General features: G+C 51.6%; 1 protein-coding gene across 1 annotated transcript in view; it reads left to right on the forward strand.

The window, feature by feature from the left end:
- The window catches only part of LOC311107230 (protocadherin-19-like), a gene marked incomplete at both ends in the record, with an annotated part of 38,494 nt that extends 24,519 nt beyond the window's left edge, over nucleotides 1-13,975 (forward strand). The window contains 2 exons of the mRNA XM_084149717.1: nucleotides 10,938-10,968; nucleotides 13,386-13,975. Of these exons, the coding sequence (XP_084005843.1) occupies nucleotides 10,938-10,968; nucleotides 13,386-13,975 (621 nt within the window). The remainder of the gene's footprint in view (nucleotides 1-10,937; nucleotides 10,969-13,385) is intronic.
- Nucleotides 13,976-16,160: the final 2,185 nt, after the last annotated feature.

Genomic DNA, 16,160 nt, shown 5'->3' on the forward strand with positions numbered 1-16,160 from the left:
TGGGGACAGCCGAAGAACCCTTTTATGTTCTAGATAGCACTTTTTTTCTAAGAGTGTATATATAAACACTGTATGATAGGGTGTGGAAAGGTGCCTCCCAGCAAAATAGAATTAGTCGCCAGCCAGGGCGCATGGAGAAACCGGCCCACCAGCCCACCGCGCGTATGTCATCATGACAACGAGCTCGCGGTCGTTACCACTATATCAAGCAGTCCACTGGCTCGCCGCTTCTGCCTTTGAACAAAACAGTGCAGTAGGCAGTGATGACAAAGTGATTTATAAAAACAGCATAGCAAATGCTTTTGCTTTTTTCCCCCCTCCCTCTCTCTTCTCTTCTCCCCGCCGCAGTTACACAGCTGTTAAACAGATGCTGTTTGTACCAATTTAGAAGCCACTGCATTGTTTGTCAACACCGGTTTGAAGATTCATTCTTTAAAACAGGGGGAACCTGCGATGAAATGCACACATGCTGGGAGTTGATGGGGTAGCAGAATGAAAAGGAGGGGGAGAATGGAGAAAGGAGGGGAAAGAGGAGGCAGGGGATGGTTGGAGGGTGGAGGAAAAATGCTCTTCTGGAATTTGGCATGATTTACCGTGTGGTTTTTAAAATAATTAATGAAAGCACTACTTGTAAAAGAAACAGGCGGCGGTGATGGTGGTTGGTGGTGTTGACCGGAAATATAAGTTAACCTGTCAGTTTGTGTTAGCCGCCGACAAGCCGCACCCGGGGCCTTCACGGAAGAGACTGGCCTGTCAGACACACTCACCCGTCCGCTCGGCAGACTAGGTAGCAAATCACTTCCCTGATAAATTGACTGGTACTAATGCTCCAAAATGGAACCGGCTAGGGCTGCATAAAACCCCGCACTCATGGCTCCCCATCCGTACGACAGTCTTAACATGGCTTCCCAGCGACTCTAATTTCCTCCATAATTAATAATCTGACTGATGGATGAGAGGAAGAGAGGAGGAAGTCTGGAGGGGTCAGATACAGATAACAAAAAAATAGAGATATTTTGGGGAAGAAAGGTAGATTTAATAAAAGCAATGTGCTGTATGTGAGACAAGAGAGAAGACAAGAGACGAGGAGAGGAAGGAAAAAAAAAAAAGAAAAAAAAGAAGAAAAAAAAAGAAGGAGGAGTGACGAAGGAGGGGGAACAGAGCATGGGGAGGAGGGATGGACTCATGAATGGGAGGAGGAGGAGGAGGGGGGAGTAGAGTGAACCAGATGCTGTTGGGAGGCGGAGGCAGTGGAGGGAGCAGAGGGAGAGGAGGGAGATGAGGCAGTGGAGGGAGATGAGGCAGTGGAAGGAGTGGAGGGAGAGGAGGGAGAAGAGGCAGAGGAGGCAGTGGAGGGAGAAGAGGCAGTGGAGGGAGAAGAGGGAGAGGAGGGAGAGGAGGGAGAGGAGAGAGAGGAGAGAGAGGAGGCAGTGGAGGCAGAAGAGGCAGAAGAGGCAGAAGAGGGAGAGGAGATGAGAGGAGGGAGAAGAGGGAGAGGAGAGTGGAGGGAGAGGAGGGAGAGGAGGCAGTGGGGGGAGAAGAGGGAGAAGAGGGAGAGGAGGGAGAAGAGGGAGAAGAGGGAGAGGAGGAGAGGAGGGAGAGGAGGGAGAGGCGGGAGAGGAGGCAGTGGAGGGAGAAGAGGGAGAAGAGGGAGAGGAGGGAGAAGAGGGAGAGGAGGCAGTGGAGGCAGTGGAGGGAGAAGAGGGAGAGGAGGCAGTGGAGGGAGAAGAGGAGAGGAGGCAGTGGAGGGAGAGGAGGCATAGGAGGCAGTGGAGGGAGAAGAGGGAAAGGAGGGAGAGGAGGGAGAAGAGGCAGTGGAGGGAGAAGAGGGAGAGGAGGGAGAAGAAGGGTAGGAGGCAGTGGAGGGAGATTAGGGAGAGGAGGCGGAAGAGGGAGAATAGGGAGAGGAGGCAGAAGAGGGAGAGGAGGCAGAAGAGGGAGAGGAGGTGGAAGAGACGGAGAGGAGGCAGTGGAGGGAGAAGTGGGAGAAGAGGGAGAGGAGTGAGAGGAGGGAGAAGAGGGAGAAGAGGGAGAAGAGGGAGAAGAGGCAGTGGAGGGAGAATAGGGAGAAGAGGGAGAGGAGGGAGAGGAGGGAGAGGCGGGAGAGGAGGCAGTGGAGGGAGAAGAGGGAGAAGAGGGAGAGGAGGGAGAAGAGGGAGAGGAGGCAGTGGAGGCAGTGGAGGGAGAAGAGGGAGAGGAGGCAGTGGAGGGAGAAGAGGAGAGGAGGAAGTGGAGGGAGAGGAGGAATAGGAGGCAGTGGAGGGAGAAGAGGGAAAGGAGGGAGAGGAGGGAGAGGAGGGAGAAGAGGCAGTGGAGGGAGAAGAGGGAGAGGAGGGAGAAGAAGGGTAGGAGGCAGTGGAGGGAGATTAGGGAGAGGAGGCAGAAGAGGGAGAAGAGGGAGAGGGGGCAGAAGAGGGAGAGGAGGCAGAAGAGGGAGAGGAGGCGGAAGAGGGAGAGGAGGCAGTGGAGGGAGAAGTGGGAGAAGAGGGAGAGGAGTGAGAGGAGGGAGAAGAGGGAGAAGAGGCAGTGGATGGAGAATAGGGAGAAGAGGGAGAGGAGGGAGAAGGGGGAGAGGAGGGAGAGGAGGGAGAGGTGGGAGAGGAGGCAGTGGAGGGAGAAGAGGGAGAAGAGGGAGAGGAGGGAGAAGAGGGAGAGGAGGCTGTGGAGGCAGTGGAGGGAGAAGAGGGAGAGGAGGAAGTGGAGGGAGAAGAGGGAGAGGAGGCAGTGGAGGGAGAGGAGGAATAGGAGGCAGTGGAGGGAGAAGAGGGAAAGGAGGGAGAGGAGGGAGAGGAGGGAGAAGAGGCAGTGGAGGGAGAAGAGGGAGAGGAGGGAGAAGAAGGGTAGGAGGCAGTGGAGGGAGATTAGGGAGAGGAGGCAGAAGAGGGAGAAGAGGGAGAGGAGGGAGAAGAGGGAGAGGAGGCAGAAGAGGGAGAGGAGGCGGAAGAGGGAGAGGAGGCAGTGGAGGGAGAAGTGGGAGAAGAGGGAGAGGAGGGAGAAGAGGGAGAAGAGGGAGAAGAGGCAGTGGAGGGAGAAGAGGGAGAAGAGGGAGAGGAGACATAGGAGGGAGAGGAGGCAGTGGAGGGAGATGAGGGAGAGGTGGCAGTGGAGGGAAATGAGGCAGTGGAGGGAGAAGAGGGAGAAGAGGGAGGAGAGGGAGAAGAGGCAGTGGAGGGAGAATAGGGAGAAGAGGGAGAAGAGGGAGAGGAGACAGAGGAGGGAGAGGAGGCAGTAGAGGGAGAAGAGGGAGAGTTGGCAGTGGATGGAAAGGAGGCAGTGGAGGAAGAAGAGTGAGAAGAGGGAGAGGAGGGAGAGGAGGGAGAGGAGGGAGTGGAGGGAGATGAAGGAGAGGAGAAAGAAGAGGGAGAGGAGAGAGAAGAGGGAGAGGAGGAAGTTGAGGGAGAGGAGGGAGAGGAGGCAGTGGAGGGAGAGGAGGAATAGGAGGCAGTGGAGGGAGAAGAGGGAAAGGAGGGAGAGGAGGGAGAGGAGGGAGAAGAGGCAGTGGAGGGAGAAGAGGGAGAGGAGGGAGAAGAAGGGTAGGAGGCAGTGGAGGGAGATTAGGGAGAGGAGGATGAAGAGGGAGAAGAGGGAGAGGAGGCAGAAGAGGGAGATGAGGAAGAAGAGGGAGAGGAGGCGGAAGAGGGAGAGGAGGCAGTGGAGGGAGAAGTGGGAGAAGAGGGAGAGGAGTGAGAAGAGGGAGAAGAGGGAGAAGAGGGAGAGGAGGGAGAGGAGGGAGAGGGGAGAGAGGAGAGAGAGGAGGCAGTGGAGGGAGAAGAGGGAGAAGAGGGAGAGGAGGGAGAAGAGCGAGAGGAGGCAGTGGAGGCAGTGGAGGGAGAAGAGGGAGAGGAGGCAGTGGAGGGAGAAGAGGGAGAGGAGGGAGAGGAGGGAGAGGAGGGAGAAGAGGGAGAGGCGGGAGAGGAGGCAGTGGAGGGAGAAGAGGGAGAAGGGGAGAGGAGGGAGAAGAGGGAGAGGAGGCAGTGGAGGCAGTGGAGGGAGAAGAGGGAGAGGAGGCAGTGGAGGGAGAAGAGGAAGAGGAGGCGGTGGAGGGAGAGGAGGAATAGGAGGCAGTGGAGGGAGAAGAGGGAAAGGAGGGAGAGGAGGGAGAGGAGGGAGAAGAGGCAGTGGAGGGAGAAGAGGGAGAGGAGGGAGAAGAAGGGTATGAGGCAGTGGAGGGAGATTAGGGAGAGGAGGCAGAAGAGGGAGAAGAGGGAGAGGAGGGAGAAGAGGGAGAGGAGGCAGAAGAGGGAGAGGAGGCGGAAGAGGGAGAGGAGGCAGTGGAGGGAGAAGTGGGAGAAGAGGGAGAGGAGTGAGAGGAGGGAGAAGAGGGAGAAGAGGAAGAAGAGGCAGTGGAGGGAGAATAGGGAGAAGAGGGAGAAGAGGGAAAGGAGACAGAGGAGGGAGAGGAGGCAGTGGAGGGAGAAGAGGGAGAGGTGGCAGTGGAGGGAAAGGAGGCAGTGGAGGGAGAAGAGGGAGAAGAGGGAGGAGAGGGAGAAGAGGCAGTGGAGGCAGTGGAGGGAGAAGAGGGAGAGGAGGCAGTGGAGGGAGAAGAGGGAGAAGAGGGAGAGGAGGCAGTGGAGACAGTGGAGGGAGAAGAGGGAGAGGAGGCAGTGGAGGGAGAAGAGGGAGAGGAGGCAGTGGAGGGAGAGGAAGAATAGGAGGCAGTGGAGGGAGAAGAGGGAGAGGAGGGAGAGGAGGGAGAAGAGGCAGTGGAGGGAGAAGAGGGAGAGGAGGGAGAAGAAGGGTATGAGGCAGTGGAGGGAGATTAGGGAGAGGAGGCAGAAGAGGGAGAAGAGGGAGAGGAGGGAGAAGAGGGAGAGGAGGAAGAAGAGGGAGAGGAGGCGGAAGAGGGAGAGGAGGCAGTGGAGGGAGAAGTGGGAGAAGAGGGAGAGGAGTGAGAGGAGGGAGAAGAGGGAGAGGAGACAGAGGAGGGAGAGGAGGCAGTGGAGGGAGAAGAGGGAGAGGTGGCAGTTGAGGGAAAGGAGGCAGTGGAGGGAGAAGAGGGAGAAGAGGGAGGAGAGGGAGAAGAGGCAGTGGAGGCAGTGGAGGGAGAAGAGGGAGAGGAGGCAGTGGAGGGAGAAGAGGGAGAAGAGGGAGAAGAGGGAGAAGAGGGAGAAGAGGGAGAGGAGGCAGTGGAGACAGTGGAGGGAGAAGAGGGAGAGGAGGCAGTGGAGGGAGAAGAGGGAGAGGAGGCAGTGGAGGGAGAAGAGGGAGAAGAGGGAGAAGAGGGAGAAGAGGGAGAGGAGGCAGTGGAGACAGTGGAGGGAGAAGAGGGAGAGGAGGCAGTGGAGGGAGAAGAGGGAGAGGAGGCAGTGGAGGGAGAGGAAGAATAGGAGGCAGTGGAGGGAGAAGAGGGAGAGGAGGGAGAGGAGGGAGAAGAGGCAGTGGAGGGAGAAGAGGGAGAGGAGGGAGAAGAAGGGTATGAGGCAGTGGAGGGAGATTAGGGAGAGGAGGCGGAAGAGGGAGAAGAGGGAGAGGAGGGAGAAGAGGGAGAGGAGGAAGAAGAGGGAGAGGAGGCGGAAGAGGGAGAGGAGGCAGTGGAGGGAGAAGTGGGAGAAGAGGGAGAGGAGTGAGAGGAGGGAGAAGAGGGAGAGGAGACAGAGGAGGGAGAGGAGGAAGTGGAGGGAGAAGAGGGAGAGGTGGCAGTTGAGGGAAAGGAGGCAGTGGAGGGAGAAGAGGGAGAAGAGGGAGGAGAGGGAGAAGAGGCAGTGGAGGGAGAAGAGGGAGAGGAGGGAGAGGAGGGAGAGGAGAGAGAAGAGGGAGAGGCGGGAGAGGAGGCAGTGGAGGGAGAAGAGGGAGAAGGGGAGAGGAGGGAGAAGAGGGAGAGGAGGCAGTGGAGGCAGTGGAGGGAGAAGAGGGAGAGGAGGCAGTGGAGGGAGAAGAGGAAGAGGAGGCGGTGGAGGGAGAGGAGGAATAGGAGGCAGTGGAGGGAGAAGAGGGAAAGGAGGGAGAGGAGGGAGAGGAGGAAGAAGAGGCAGTGGAGGGAGAAGAGGGAGAGGAGGGAGAAGAAGGGTATGAGGCAGTGGAGGGAGATTAGGGAGAGGAGGCAGAAGAGGGAGAAGAGGGAGAGGAGGGAGAAGAGGGAGAGGAGGCAGAAGAGGGAGAGGAGGCGGAAGAGGGAGAGGAGGCAGTGGAGGGAGAAGTGGGAGAAGAGGGAGAGGAGTGAGAGGAGGGAGAAGAGGGAGAAGAGGAAGAAGAGGCAGTGGAGGGAGAATAGGGAGAAGAGGGAGAAGAGGGAAAGGAGACAGAGGAGGGAGAGGAGGCAGTGGAGGGAGAAGAGGGAGAGGTGGCAGTGGAGGGAAAGGAGGCAGTGGAGGGAGAAGAGGGAGAAGAGGGAGGAGAGGGAGAAGAGGCAGTGGAGGCAGTGGAGGGAGAAGAGGGAGAGGAGGCAGTGGAGGGAGAAGAGGGAGAAGAGGGAGAGGAGGCAGTGGAGACAGTGGAGGGAGAAGAGGGAGAGGAGGCAGTGGAGGGAGAAGAGGGAGAGGAGGCAGTGGAGGGAGAGGAAGAATAGGAGGCAGTGGAGGGAGAAGAGGGAGAGGAGGGAGAGGAGGTAGAAGAGGCAGTGGAGGGAGAAGAGGGAGAGGAGGGAGAAGAAGGGTATGAGGCAGTGGAGGGAGATTAGGGAGAGGAGGCAGAAGAGGGAGAAGAGGGAGAGGAGGGAGAAGAGGGAGAGGAGGAAGAAGAGGGAGAGGAGGCGGAAGAGGGAGAGGAGGCAGTGGAGGGAGAAGTGGGAGAAGAGGGAGAGGAGTGAGAGGAGGGAGAAGAGGGAGAGGAGGGAGAAGAGGGAGAAGAGGGAGAGGAGGGAGAAGAGGGAGAGGTGGCAGTTGAGGGAAAGGAGGCAGTGGAGGGAGAAGAGGGAGAAGAGGGAGGAGAGGGAGAAGAGGCAGTGGAGGCAGTGGAGGGAGAAGAGGGAGAGGAGGCAGTGGAGGGAGAAGAGGGAGAAGAGGGAGAAGAGGGAGAAGAGGGAGAAGAGGGAGAGGAGGCAGTGGAGACAGTGGAGGGAGAAGAGGGAGAGGAGGCAGTGGAGGGAGAAGAGGGAGAGGAGGCAGTGGTGGAGAGGAGGAATAGGAGGCAGTGGAGGGAGAAGAGGGAGAGGAGGGAGAGGAGGGAGAAGAGGCAGTGGAGGGAGAAGAGGGAGAGGAGGGAGAAGAAGGGTATGAGGCAGTGGAGGGAGATTAGGGAGAGGAGGCAGAAGAGGGAGAAGAGGGAGAGGAGGGAGAAGAGGGAGAGGAGGCAGAAGAGGGAGAGGAGGCAGAAGAGGGAGAGGAGGCAGTGGAGGGAGAAGTGGGAGAAGAGGGAGAGGAGTGAGAGGAGGGAGAAGAGGGAGAAGAGGGAGAAGAGGGAGAGGAGACAGAGGAGGGAGAGGAGGCAGTGGAGGGAGAAGAGGGAGAGGTGGCAGTGGAGGGAAAGGAGGCAGTGGAGGGAGAAGAGGGAGAAGAGGGAGGAGAGGGAGAAGAGGCAGTGGAGGGAGAATAGGGAGAAGAGGGAGAAGAGGGAGAGGAGACAGAGGAGGGAGAGGAGGCAGTAGAGGGAGAAGAGGGAGAGGTGGCAGTGGAGGGAAAGGAGGCATTGGAGGGAGAAGAGGGAGAAGAGGGAGAGGAGGGAGAGGAGGGAGTGGAGGGAGATGAGGGAGAGGAGAAAGAAGAGGGAGAGGAGGGAGAATAGGGAGAGGAGGCAGTGGAGGGAGAGGAGGGAGAGGAGGCAGTGGAGGGAGAAGAGGGAGAAGAGGGAGAGGAGGGAGAAGAGGGAGAGGAGGCAGAAGAGGGAGAGGAGGCAGTGAGGGAGAAGAGGGAGAGGAGGCAGTAGAGAGAGAGGAGGGAGAGGAAGCAGAGGAGGGAGAGGAGGCAGAGGAGGGAGAGGAGGAAGTGGAGGGAGAGGAGGGAGAGGAGGGAGAGGAGGCGGAAGAGGGAGAGTAGGAGAGGAGGGAGAGGATGCAGTGGAGGGAGAGGAGGCGGTGGAGGGAGAAGAGGGAAAGGAGGCAGTTTAGGGAGAGGAGGGAGAGGAGGGAGAGGAGGCAGGGGAGGTAGAAGAGGGAGAGGAGGCAGGGGAGGGAGAAGAGGGAGAGGAGAGTGTGGAGGCAGTGGTGTGAGAGGAGGCGGTGGAGGGAGAAGAGGGAAAGGTCTCGGCTGCTATGAAGGTGCTGGGAGAATGATGGGCTTGTGCGGCGCGGAAAGGGTGCCCCTCCACTGTTTGTAAAAACAAGACCATCACACTCCATCTTGCGCTCCTGCAGGAGCCAGGGCTTGCGGCTGATTAATGGCACCGGCAGACTGAATTGGCTGGCTGGGATGACAGCAGCGCTTGGACTCCCTGGTGGGTAGTAGTGGGAGGCTGTTTCACTGGCTTGCCCCGCTCAAGCCCAGTTATAGGATGGCAAATAGCGTTAGCCCTAGCACTAGCTAAAGCAGACCAGATAGAGTTAGCTCTAGCACTAGATAAAGCAGAACAAATAGCGTTAGCCCTAGCACTAGCTAAAGCAGGCCAGATAGTGTTAGTCCTAGCACTAGCTAAAGCAGACAAGCCTGTAAAGGCCCTGACCCACTGTGTCTAGGTAAGCCATGGCCAAGTTAATCAGGGTTGTGTTCATTGGGGTACATGGTTTAAAACAATTTGCAAATGGAAAATGAAAATCATAATTTCTTAATGGACAAGTCAGTTTTCTTCCGTTTGGTGCCTAAGGTTTTCAGCATAGTCCAAGGTTGCCTGAGAATTCATCTTAGCTGCAGCACCAACCAACCACACAGACACTCAATTCCACTAGTTCCCTGTTTCTGAAATTCCTCTCTCTAATTTGTCTGCTGAGGGAGCTTTAGCATTTGAGCGTTGAGAGGCTGCGGCGACAATTTAGATGTAATCTTGATAATTTAGTGTGTGGCTGGTAGAATGGAAAATTAATATGGAGAGCAATTAGAAAACAGTAATTCCACTGTCACAGATAGGGACTGGCACCTCGAGTGCTGAAACGCAAGGGCTTTGTTTGTGGTGCATGAGGAGTAATGTCACTCAGACAGACAGACAGACATGGAGGAGGAGAGGCGGCCCGCCACCAGACTTGTCCTTAAAGGGGTCAGCGGCTGGATAACTGCTCTGTTCATTTCATTCTCATTTCATACCAGTCAGCCACAACCAGCACCACTCATGCAGCGAAGTGAAAGAGACAAAACAAAATGTCAGCCTTGGCGGTTTGCTCTTTTGCTCTCCCAGAGCCGATTATTTTGTCCTCTCGCACAGACAACCATCAAATACATTGTTTCAGTGATTGGACACAGACAGCAATATCAAAGATGGCAGGGGGGTGAAACAACGACCACATACTGACAGTAGAAACGTAAAGCTTTTTGAGGGCGAAATAAATGAAAAGTTGAAAATATCCCCAAATGATGAGTTTGACATGATATCGTCTGACGATTTCCTTTATTTTGGGTCAGCAGTGTGTTGCTACGGTATTATTGGGCTATCGTAAATCATTATAAATTGCTCTAATCATTGCTAAATAAAGTGGAATAAAGTGGTCCTACCCATAGGGAGACTATTAGTATATCCAATTATCTTTAAGCATTTATCCTCATCCACCTTTTTCTAATACTACTTTTTATAGACTCTTATGCTCTAAATTCTTTTAGGGCTCATCGTTCAGCAAACCCAAACTGACTGAATGGTGTCATACAGAGGATCTCACAGCCGTATGGCCGCAATTAAGCCCTCCAATAGAAACTGCGTAGTCTCCAGAATCTGGGTTTGCATCAAGTCACCACTGGCTTTCTAGTTAGTTACTCTGCCTTCCTCCCCCTCATTTTGTAGGATTACATCACTGTTTTGAACCTGGAGGTTCTCTTGTTGAACTTTTTGGAGGGAAAACAGTGTTTGTTTTCCAAGTGAGACCACATTACCCTGCCAAACAGGACAAGTTTTGAGGGGAGAGTCTTTTCTCCATATGATAAAAATACTTCCCTTATGTGTTCACTGTTAGAAGATTTCATCCTTAGCCGTTCGCCGATTCAGCTGATTCTCTCACTTTTGCTACATTAGCCACAAACAAATAGCCCCTTCAGGTGTGCGACTAGGGAGGATCGTTAAAGGCCCACTTGCAACGGTCAACTGAGGGATGGCTGTGCAAGGCTCATAGAGCCACCCGATGACTTCCTATCTGTCATGACCATAGGTTGTGACTACTTCCCGTGAAAGAGGAAGGGGGCTCCTAGCGCATGAATATAGGCGAGGAAGCTGGAACGAAGGGAGAACAGGTGGGCTCTCTTCTTCATGCTGATGTAAACTGATGTTATTCCAGGTAAAACACGGACGATATATACCAGGAAATTACAGCTTTTGAATTTGAAGTGGCAACACTGTGCGACGTGTGCATAATGGCATACATATTTAAAGTGCTCCCCAATGCCTTTGGTATTCTTTTGAACTCCCAATTCGGAATTAAAAGCACAACATTTCCGATTTGTCAGCGGTGCTGAGGGACTTGGATCCTTGTGATTTTTATATTTTCCCCTTCTCTCCATTTAACTCAATTTATATTTCAAATCTGGAATGACTGAAAAACACAGGCGAGCTTCCGGCTCCCGACCGAGTGCCCTCAGTAATTAATAGGTATTAAATCCTAGATAGGAAATGTTCCTACTGATATAGAACCGCTCTGTACTTTAAGTATTTTTCCCGTAACTGATTAGCAAGCTTATTTTCCTGATGACTTTCAATAGGCATCCACAGCAGGAGGGTGCCTCCTTCTTGCTCGTCCTCTTGGCTTGTGGTGTTTCAGACCTCGACAGAGCTATAAAGAGCTTTTAATTGCTTTGTTTGTGAGCATTAGATTTAGCTTCTTTCGATTTTTCTCTGCAAGAGATTCGGCTTTGTCAGGGGTCAGGGGGTCGACCGGTGGCCTGTCGTTCTTCTTTCTTTCTCTTTATTTTCAATGTTGTTCTGTCGTCTTCTAGGGGACCTTTGACAACGACATCTGCTTACGTGGTGAGCCTCTAAGCGGAGGCAGGATGTGAACATTCTGTTAATGGTGCTCAGGCTTTCAGAACGATGTTAGTTACAACAGAACCGCTCTCTCTCCGGAGATCCCCTAAAGGAAGGGGGTGGGAAAGGGTTTATTCACTGCTGTTGCATGGACGGCTCAGTATAAAGCATAGAGTTTGAATATGTCTTCTTTGTGTCCCGAGACCTTTCAATCAGGCTGCGGGAAAAAAATGTTTCAAATCTATTGAAAGGAACCTGTATTGATCCAGAGGATGCTGATCAATCCAAGTCCCCTGGAAAAGAAGGAAGAGCGTCATAAGAGAGCAGAAGTTTTGAAGGGGAGATTGCGATTGTGCAATATGCCAGGTGTTCTGTAAGCAGTCTCTTGATGCCAGGTGTTCTATAAGCATTCTCTTGACGCCAGGTGTTCTATAACCAGTCTCTGCCGTGAGCAGTATGAATAATGGTAAAGCTCAACCCCTTGTTGCCATGGTGATAACATTGACTTTTGGGGATGAAAAGCCCCTTTCAGATGTGGACTTGAGTGTGTTCACAGGCCCTGGTAATTACAGACACCATTTTAGCCACTTGAGCCACCAGAGTCCATCCAGAGCTTTATTTTCTATTCCTTTTAATTTCACAATGTTCTCCTGTCCACATCGGAGTGTGTGGAGAGAGGGATGGAGGGAGGGTGTGGCCAGAGTACGCAGACACAGCCAATATGTGTCAGGGTACACAAACCCACACACACGCACACACACACACACAAACACACACTGCAAAGCTCAAGGTAATCCTTCAGCACAGTCCATGGTCCTGGCTGCCTGCTTGGCCTCTTGAGCTCCAGTGTCCCTGGCCATGAACAACCCCCATAATCCTATACTGAGATCAACCATAGCATGGTTCAAATGGCCCACGAACCCAGCCAGCCAGTCAGCCAGTCACCCAGCCAGTCAGCCAGTCAGCCAGTCATGTGTCAGTCTCATCAGATCACAGTTTAAGAGGGAGACAGCTTCGGCAGCCTTGTCCCTGGAACGCAATCTTTAAATATAGATTGGCGCGCCCAAAGCAGAGGTGCCCCTCAGAGTGCAGAAAAGAGGGGAAGAAAACAGATAATTAGTGATTTTAATTAGGTGATCTGTCAAGCTGCGAGTGCCAGATCTAAACGTGTGGCGTGCTGTGGGTCGATGGCAATTCCTTCTCACAATCCCTTCCTGTCACCTTGGGCCTCTCTTGTGGGAGGAGGGCCCCTTGCCCCTAGGAGGCGAGGACCAATCGGGAGGCTTAGAAATGTGTCACTGAACATCTGCGTGTCAGTTTATTTTACAAGGCCGAGGCCAACAGAGAGAACTCGGAGGCACCGTAGTGGCACACTGAATGGTTAAGGTAAATGACTGTGTCTATTTGGCCTGTAACATGGTAGCTACTGTATACTGTAGATATTATTCATGTTATGTTTTTTCACGAATGCGATTGTTACATCCACAGACATCCTTTGATTCTCATGACAAAACTTGCCCTTGACATGTGTTCAATATGTCAGTATAAAGCCATTCTTTGCCTGCTTTGTGAGTGGGTGTGATTTGATGGAATTCATGAACACGAGGGCATCTTGAATGTGCCCTTGTAAGGTTATCTGTCCAGATGGCCAATAATCAAATATGTATGGATTCAAAGGCCTCAGCATCAAGTACTCACTCGACTGGCCTATGGATAAAAATCCTAAATTCTGGCTTAGATAACAAAGGTAGAGAAGAGGACGACAGCTCTTCAGCTCCAGACAAGAGCGCTTGGCTCTTTTGTTGTTGTTTTAATGATACAGAAATCGTCCTGAAAGCCCTTCCCTCCGACACAACAAAGGATATGTAGTAATACAGACTTTTTGTCAGCGTTAAAACATCATTAGATATTTATAACTCAGCGCCAGATGACAGAGACTGAGCTAGATGAACTAGGCAACGATATGGCAACGCAGCTGGTGCCTCTTAGTGGTAATATCTGATTGCACTGTTTAAACCCTGGCTTTCATCAAGTGTTGCTACTGAAATCACAATTATGCATGAGCTGGAAATGGACTTTGATTTAACAATACGTCCTTTAAATTGACGCATTAGAAGTGCCTCAAACTAGCAGATCTCTATTCGTCTGGAAGTAACGGCAAGTCTTGTGTAGTCTTGAAAGAGAAATTACCCACAGAAAATATCAAACTGGGGCTGTTCGGGTTCCAACAAACTTTGCTTCATTTTTTAAAAGTCTCTGACATGTAGCTAAATAAAATGAAAGGACCAGAAACAAACCGTGGTGAAACCCATGAAAGCAAAGTGCCAATGTGTTAAAGTGCTGGAAAATAGGCCAGTTCAACAGACAAATCTAACAATTCCCTTTTCTTTCTCCCTCTGCCTTCTTCCCTCCTTCTGCAGACCCCAGCGAAGGCTTCCACTGCCAGGACGAGTGTCGTATCCTGGGCCATTCGGACCGCTGCTGGATGCCCCGTGTGCCCGGTCCGGCCCGCGGCAAGTCGCCTGAGCACGGCCACCCACGTAACAACGTCATCGCCCTGTCCATCGAGGCCACCACCGTGGATGTGCCCCACTACGAGGACTGTGGCACCGGCACCATCAAAAGGACTTTTGCCACCTTCGGCAAGGACGGCCCAGAGGACCCAGAGCGGGGCGAGCTAAAGGGCAACAAGCGGACAATGATGGAGTCACAGGTGTGCAGCCCCAAGTCCAACGGCGGCGCCGTGCGCGAGGCGGGCAACGGGCGCGAAGCAGCCAGTCCCATCACTTCCCCTGTGCACCTGAAGAGCCCGCTGGCCAAGGTGCCATCCGGCTATAACACGCTCAGGTGCCGTGGCGCCGAGCGCATTGCCAACCACAGCATGCTGCGGCAGCCTGAGGGGAAGGACAGCGAGCCGGCCGTCCGGGAGATCAACACGCTCCTCCACGACAGCGGCCATCTTGAGAAGGAGTCTCCCAGCAGCAAGCGCCTGAAGGACATTGTGCTTTAACGGGCATCAGGGGGAGCCTACTCACACACACACACACACTCACACACACACACACACACAGTGTAAACAAACACGTATATATATATATACTCCGCCATAGCTGTGTACGCAGGAGAAAGTGAAGCCGAGAAAAAAAAAAAGAAAGAAAGAAAGAAAGACAACTTGAGCGTAGTACCAAGGACAAAGTGTGGAATGTTACTGGAAAATGCTGAGCTTCGTGTTGTGTTCCTCCAGAAAAGTGAAGGCCGTGGATGTGGCTTTGTTGTAGTCGCAGTACTTTTCTTGTTTGCTTTTCTGTACGTTTTCTGCAGCCAGTGGACAGGCAGGTTGCTGTTGACTGTGTGACTTGCCCCTTCGGCCGGATTCTGCCTCTCCCCCGTTCAGATTTCTGTGGACCTGACACCTACGGTGACGGATAAAAAAGTACAGAACTTTATGCCTTTTGACTGTTTTTGTATCACTAACTGAGATTGCCTTCTTTGGTTTGCAGCTTTGTCTCGGCTGCCAAATTGACTCGTCGTTTCCTTTGTAAAGCTCCCCACAGTGCGACAGACGGCAACAGACAGAGAGACATGCACAGGATTCTTCTTCTGTGAACCATTGCCTCTATGTGCATCTTGAACAGTGCTCAGTAGTGGAGACGGAGAAGGGAAGGGAGGGAAGACATTCTCAGTCTCATTTTCTTCTTGGTCTGATAAGAGAATCCGTATTCTCTGTATACACCCCCTCACCCCACTGGAGGACATCCCAGTGTCACCAGACTGTGAGGTCTGCACAGTATTTATGGTTTATCACTGATGGAGCTTAATGAACTCTTGCTATCGGCCCAGGCACTCCCAACACTGGGAAGTGGGTCAGACTTTCGACCGAGCTAGAGAAAAAAATACTTATTGCTTTTGAAATCTCCTGTGCCCATTCTTGATTGTAGCCAGTGGAGCACAATTAGAAACGTGTGCTCTGGTCTTGTACTTTTTCTGACTTTTGACTATGAGGCTAGGATAGAAGGGATCGTCACTCACGTCTTGCTATGTGAAACTCTGTATAGGGTTTACTATTATCATTTTTAATAACCTGTTGTTATGTGACAATCCCTTTAATGTTTTGTTTCAAGAGTTTTAAAAAATTACAAATAAACAGTGGTGTTCAACTGAAGCTACAGTAGCGTTGTTACACAAACACAAAAACAAAAAAACATATGCCAAAATATATTTTATAAATAATTTAAAAATGTATAATGAGAATATTTAATGCTGTGTAGTTATTTTATCAGTAAGTTATACTTGAAATTAACTGGCTTTGTTTATTTTGCTTTTTTTTTTTATTGATTATGGTTATGATTATTTTTTCAAAATGAAATTTGATTTTTGTTTTTGTTTACTGTGTTACCCCTGGCAACTGTTGACTTGCAGTCTACCTTGTTGTAAAGAGTTTTTATTGGTCAGTTCTTGTGCCATCAAGTTTCTGTGTGGACAAATAGAAAATGTAAAAAATAAAATAAAAAAGAAGCTATTTCAGCACCAATAGTAGTGTGTCAGTTCAATGAGCTTAGAGTGAGATAGCAAAAGAAACCAAAAAATAAGCAAACAAAACCGTAAAGATTGCTTAATCTTAATATTTAAGTAATAAGAAGATGGTTAAGCTAGTTTTTTAAGCTAGTGAGATAATTCCACCTATTTCTGTGTGTCTGTTTTTGGACTAAGGTTCCCCATTAGTTCCTCACCTCAGAACTGTTCTTAGTGATATAAACCAGAGAATAGGCCCTGTCGACACTTCAAGTAAGAGACTAAGGATGAAAGAATGCAGACTAGCTTTGCTCAACTGCTGTGCCATCATGTACCATCTCCTTTGAATTGAGTCTGAAAATATATTTAAGAACAGCAAGACAAACAGATTTGGTGGAATCGTATGTTTAAAGGAAATGAAGGTCTTCGAAGTTCAGTTGCTTTACAGTTAAACTATGTACAACATGGAAGATTGTGAATGGAAAAATGACAAAATTGCATACAATGAAATAGATCTTGTAGCTCAATGTTTTTGCTTGTCTCACCCATGGCTTCTGGCAACATGAACATCTGAATAATCACTGAATGTATACAGCAGCTTATTATTAAACTATTAAATGTTCTCCACTTTGTTTCCTTGTTATTCCTGAGTGTATGAGAGAGGAAGTCATCTTCGATAACAC

The sequence above is a fragment of the Coregonus lavaretus genome (genome assembly GCF_964263955.1).
Source record: "Coregonus lavaretus genome assembly, chromosome: 32".
NCBI lineage: Eukaryota > Metazoa > Chordata > Actinopteri > Salmoniformes > Salmonidae > Coregonus > Coregonus lavaretus.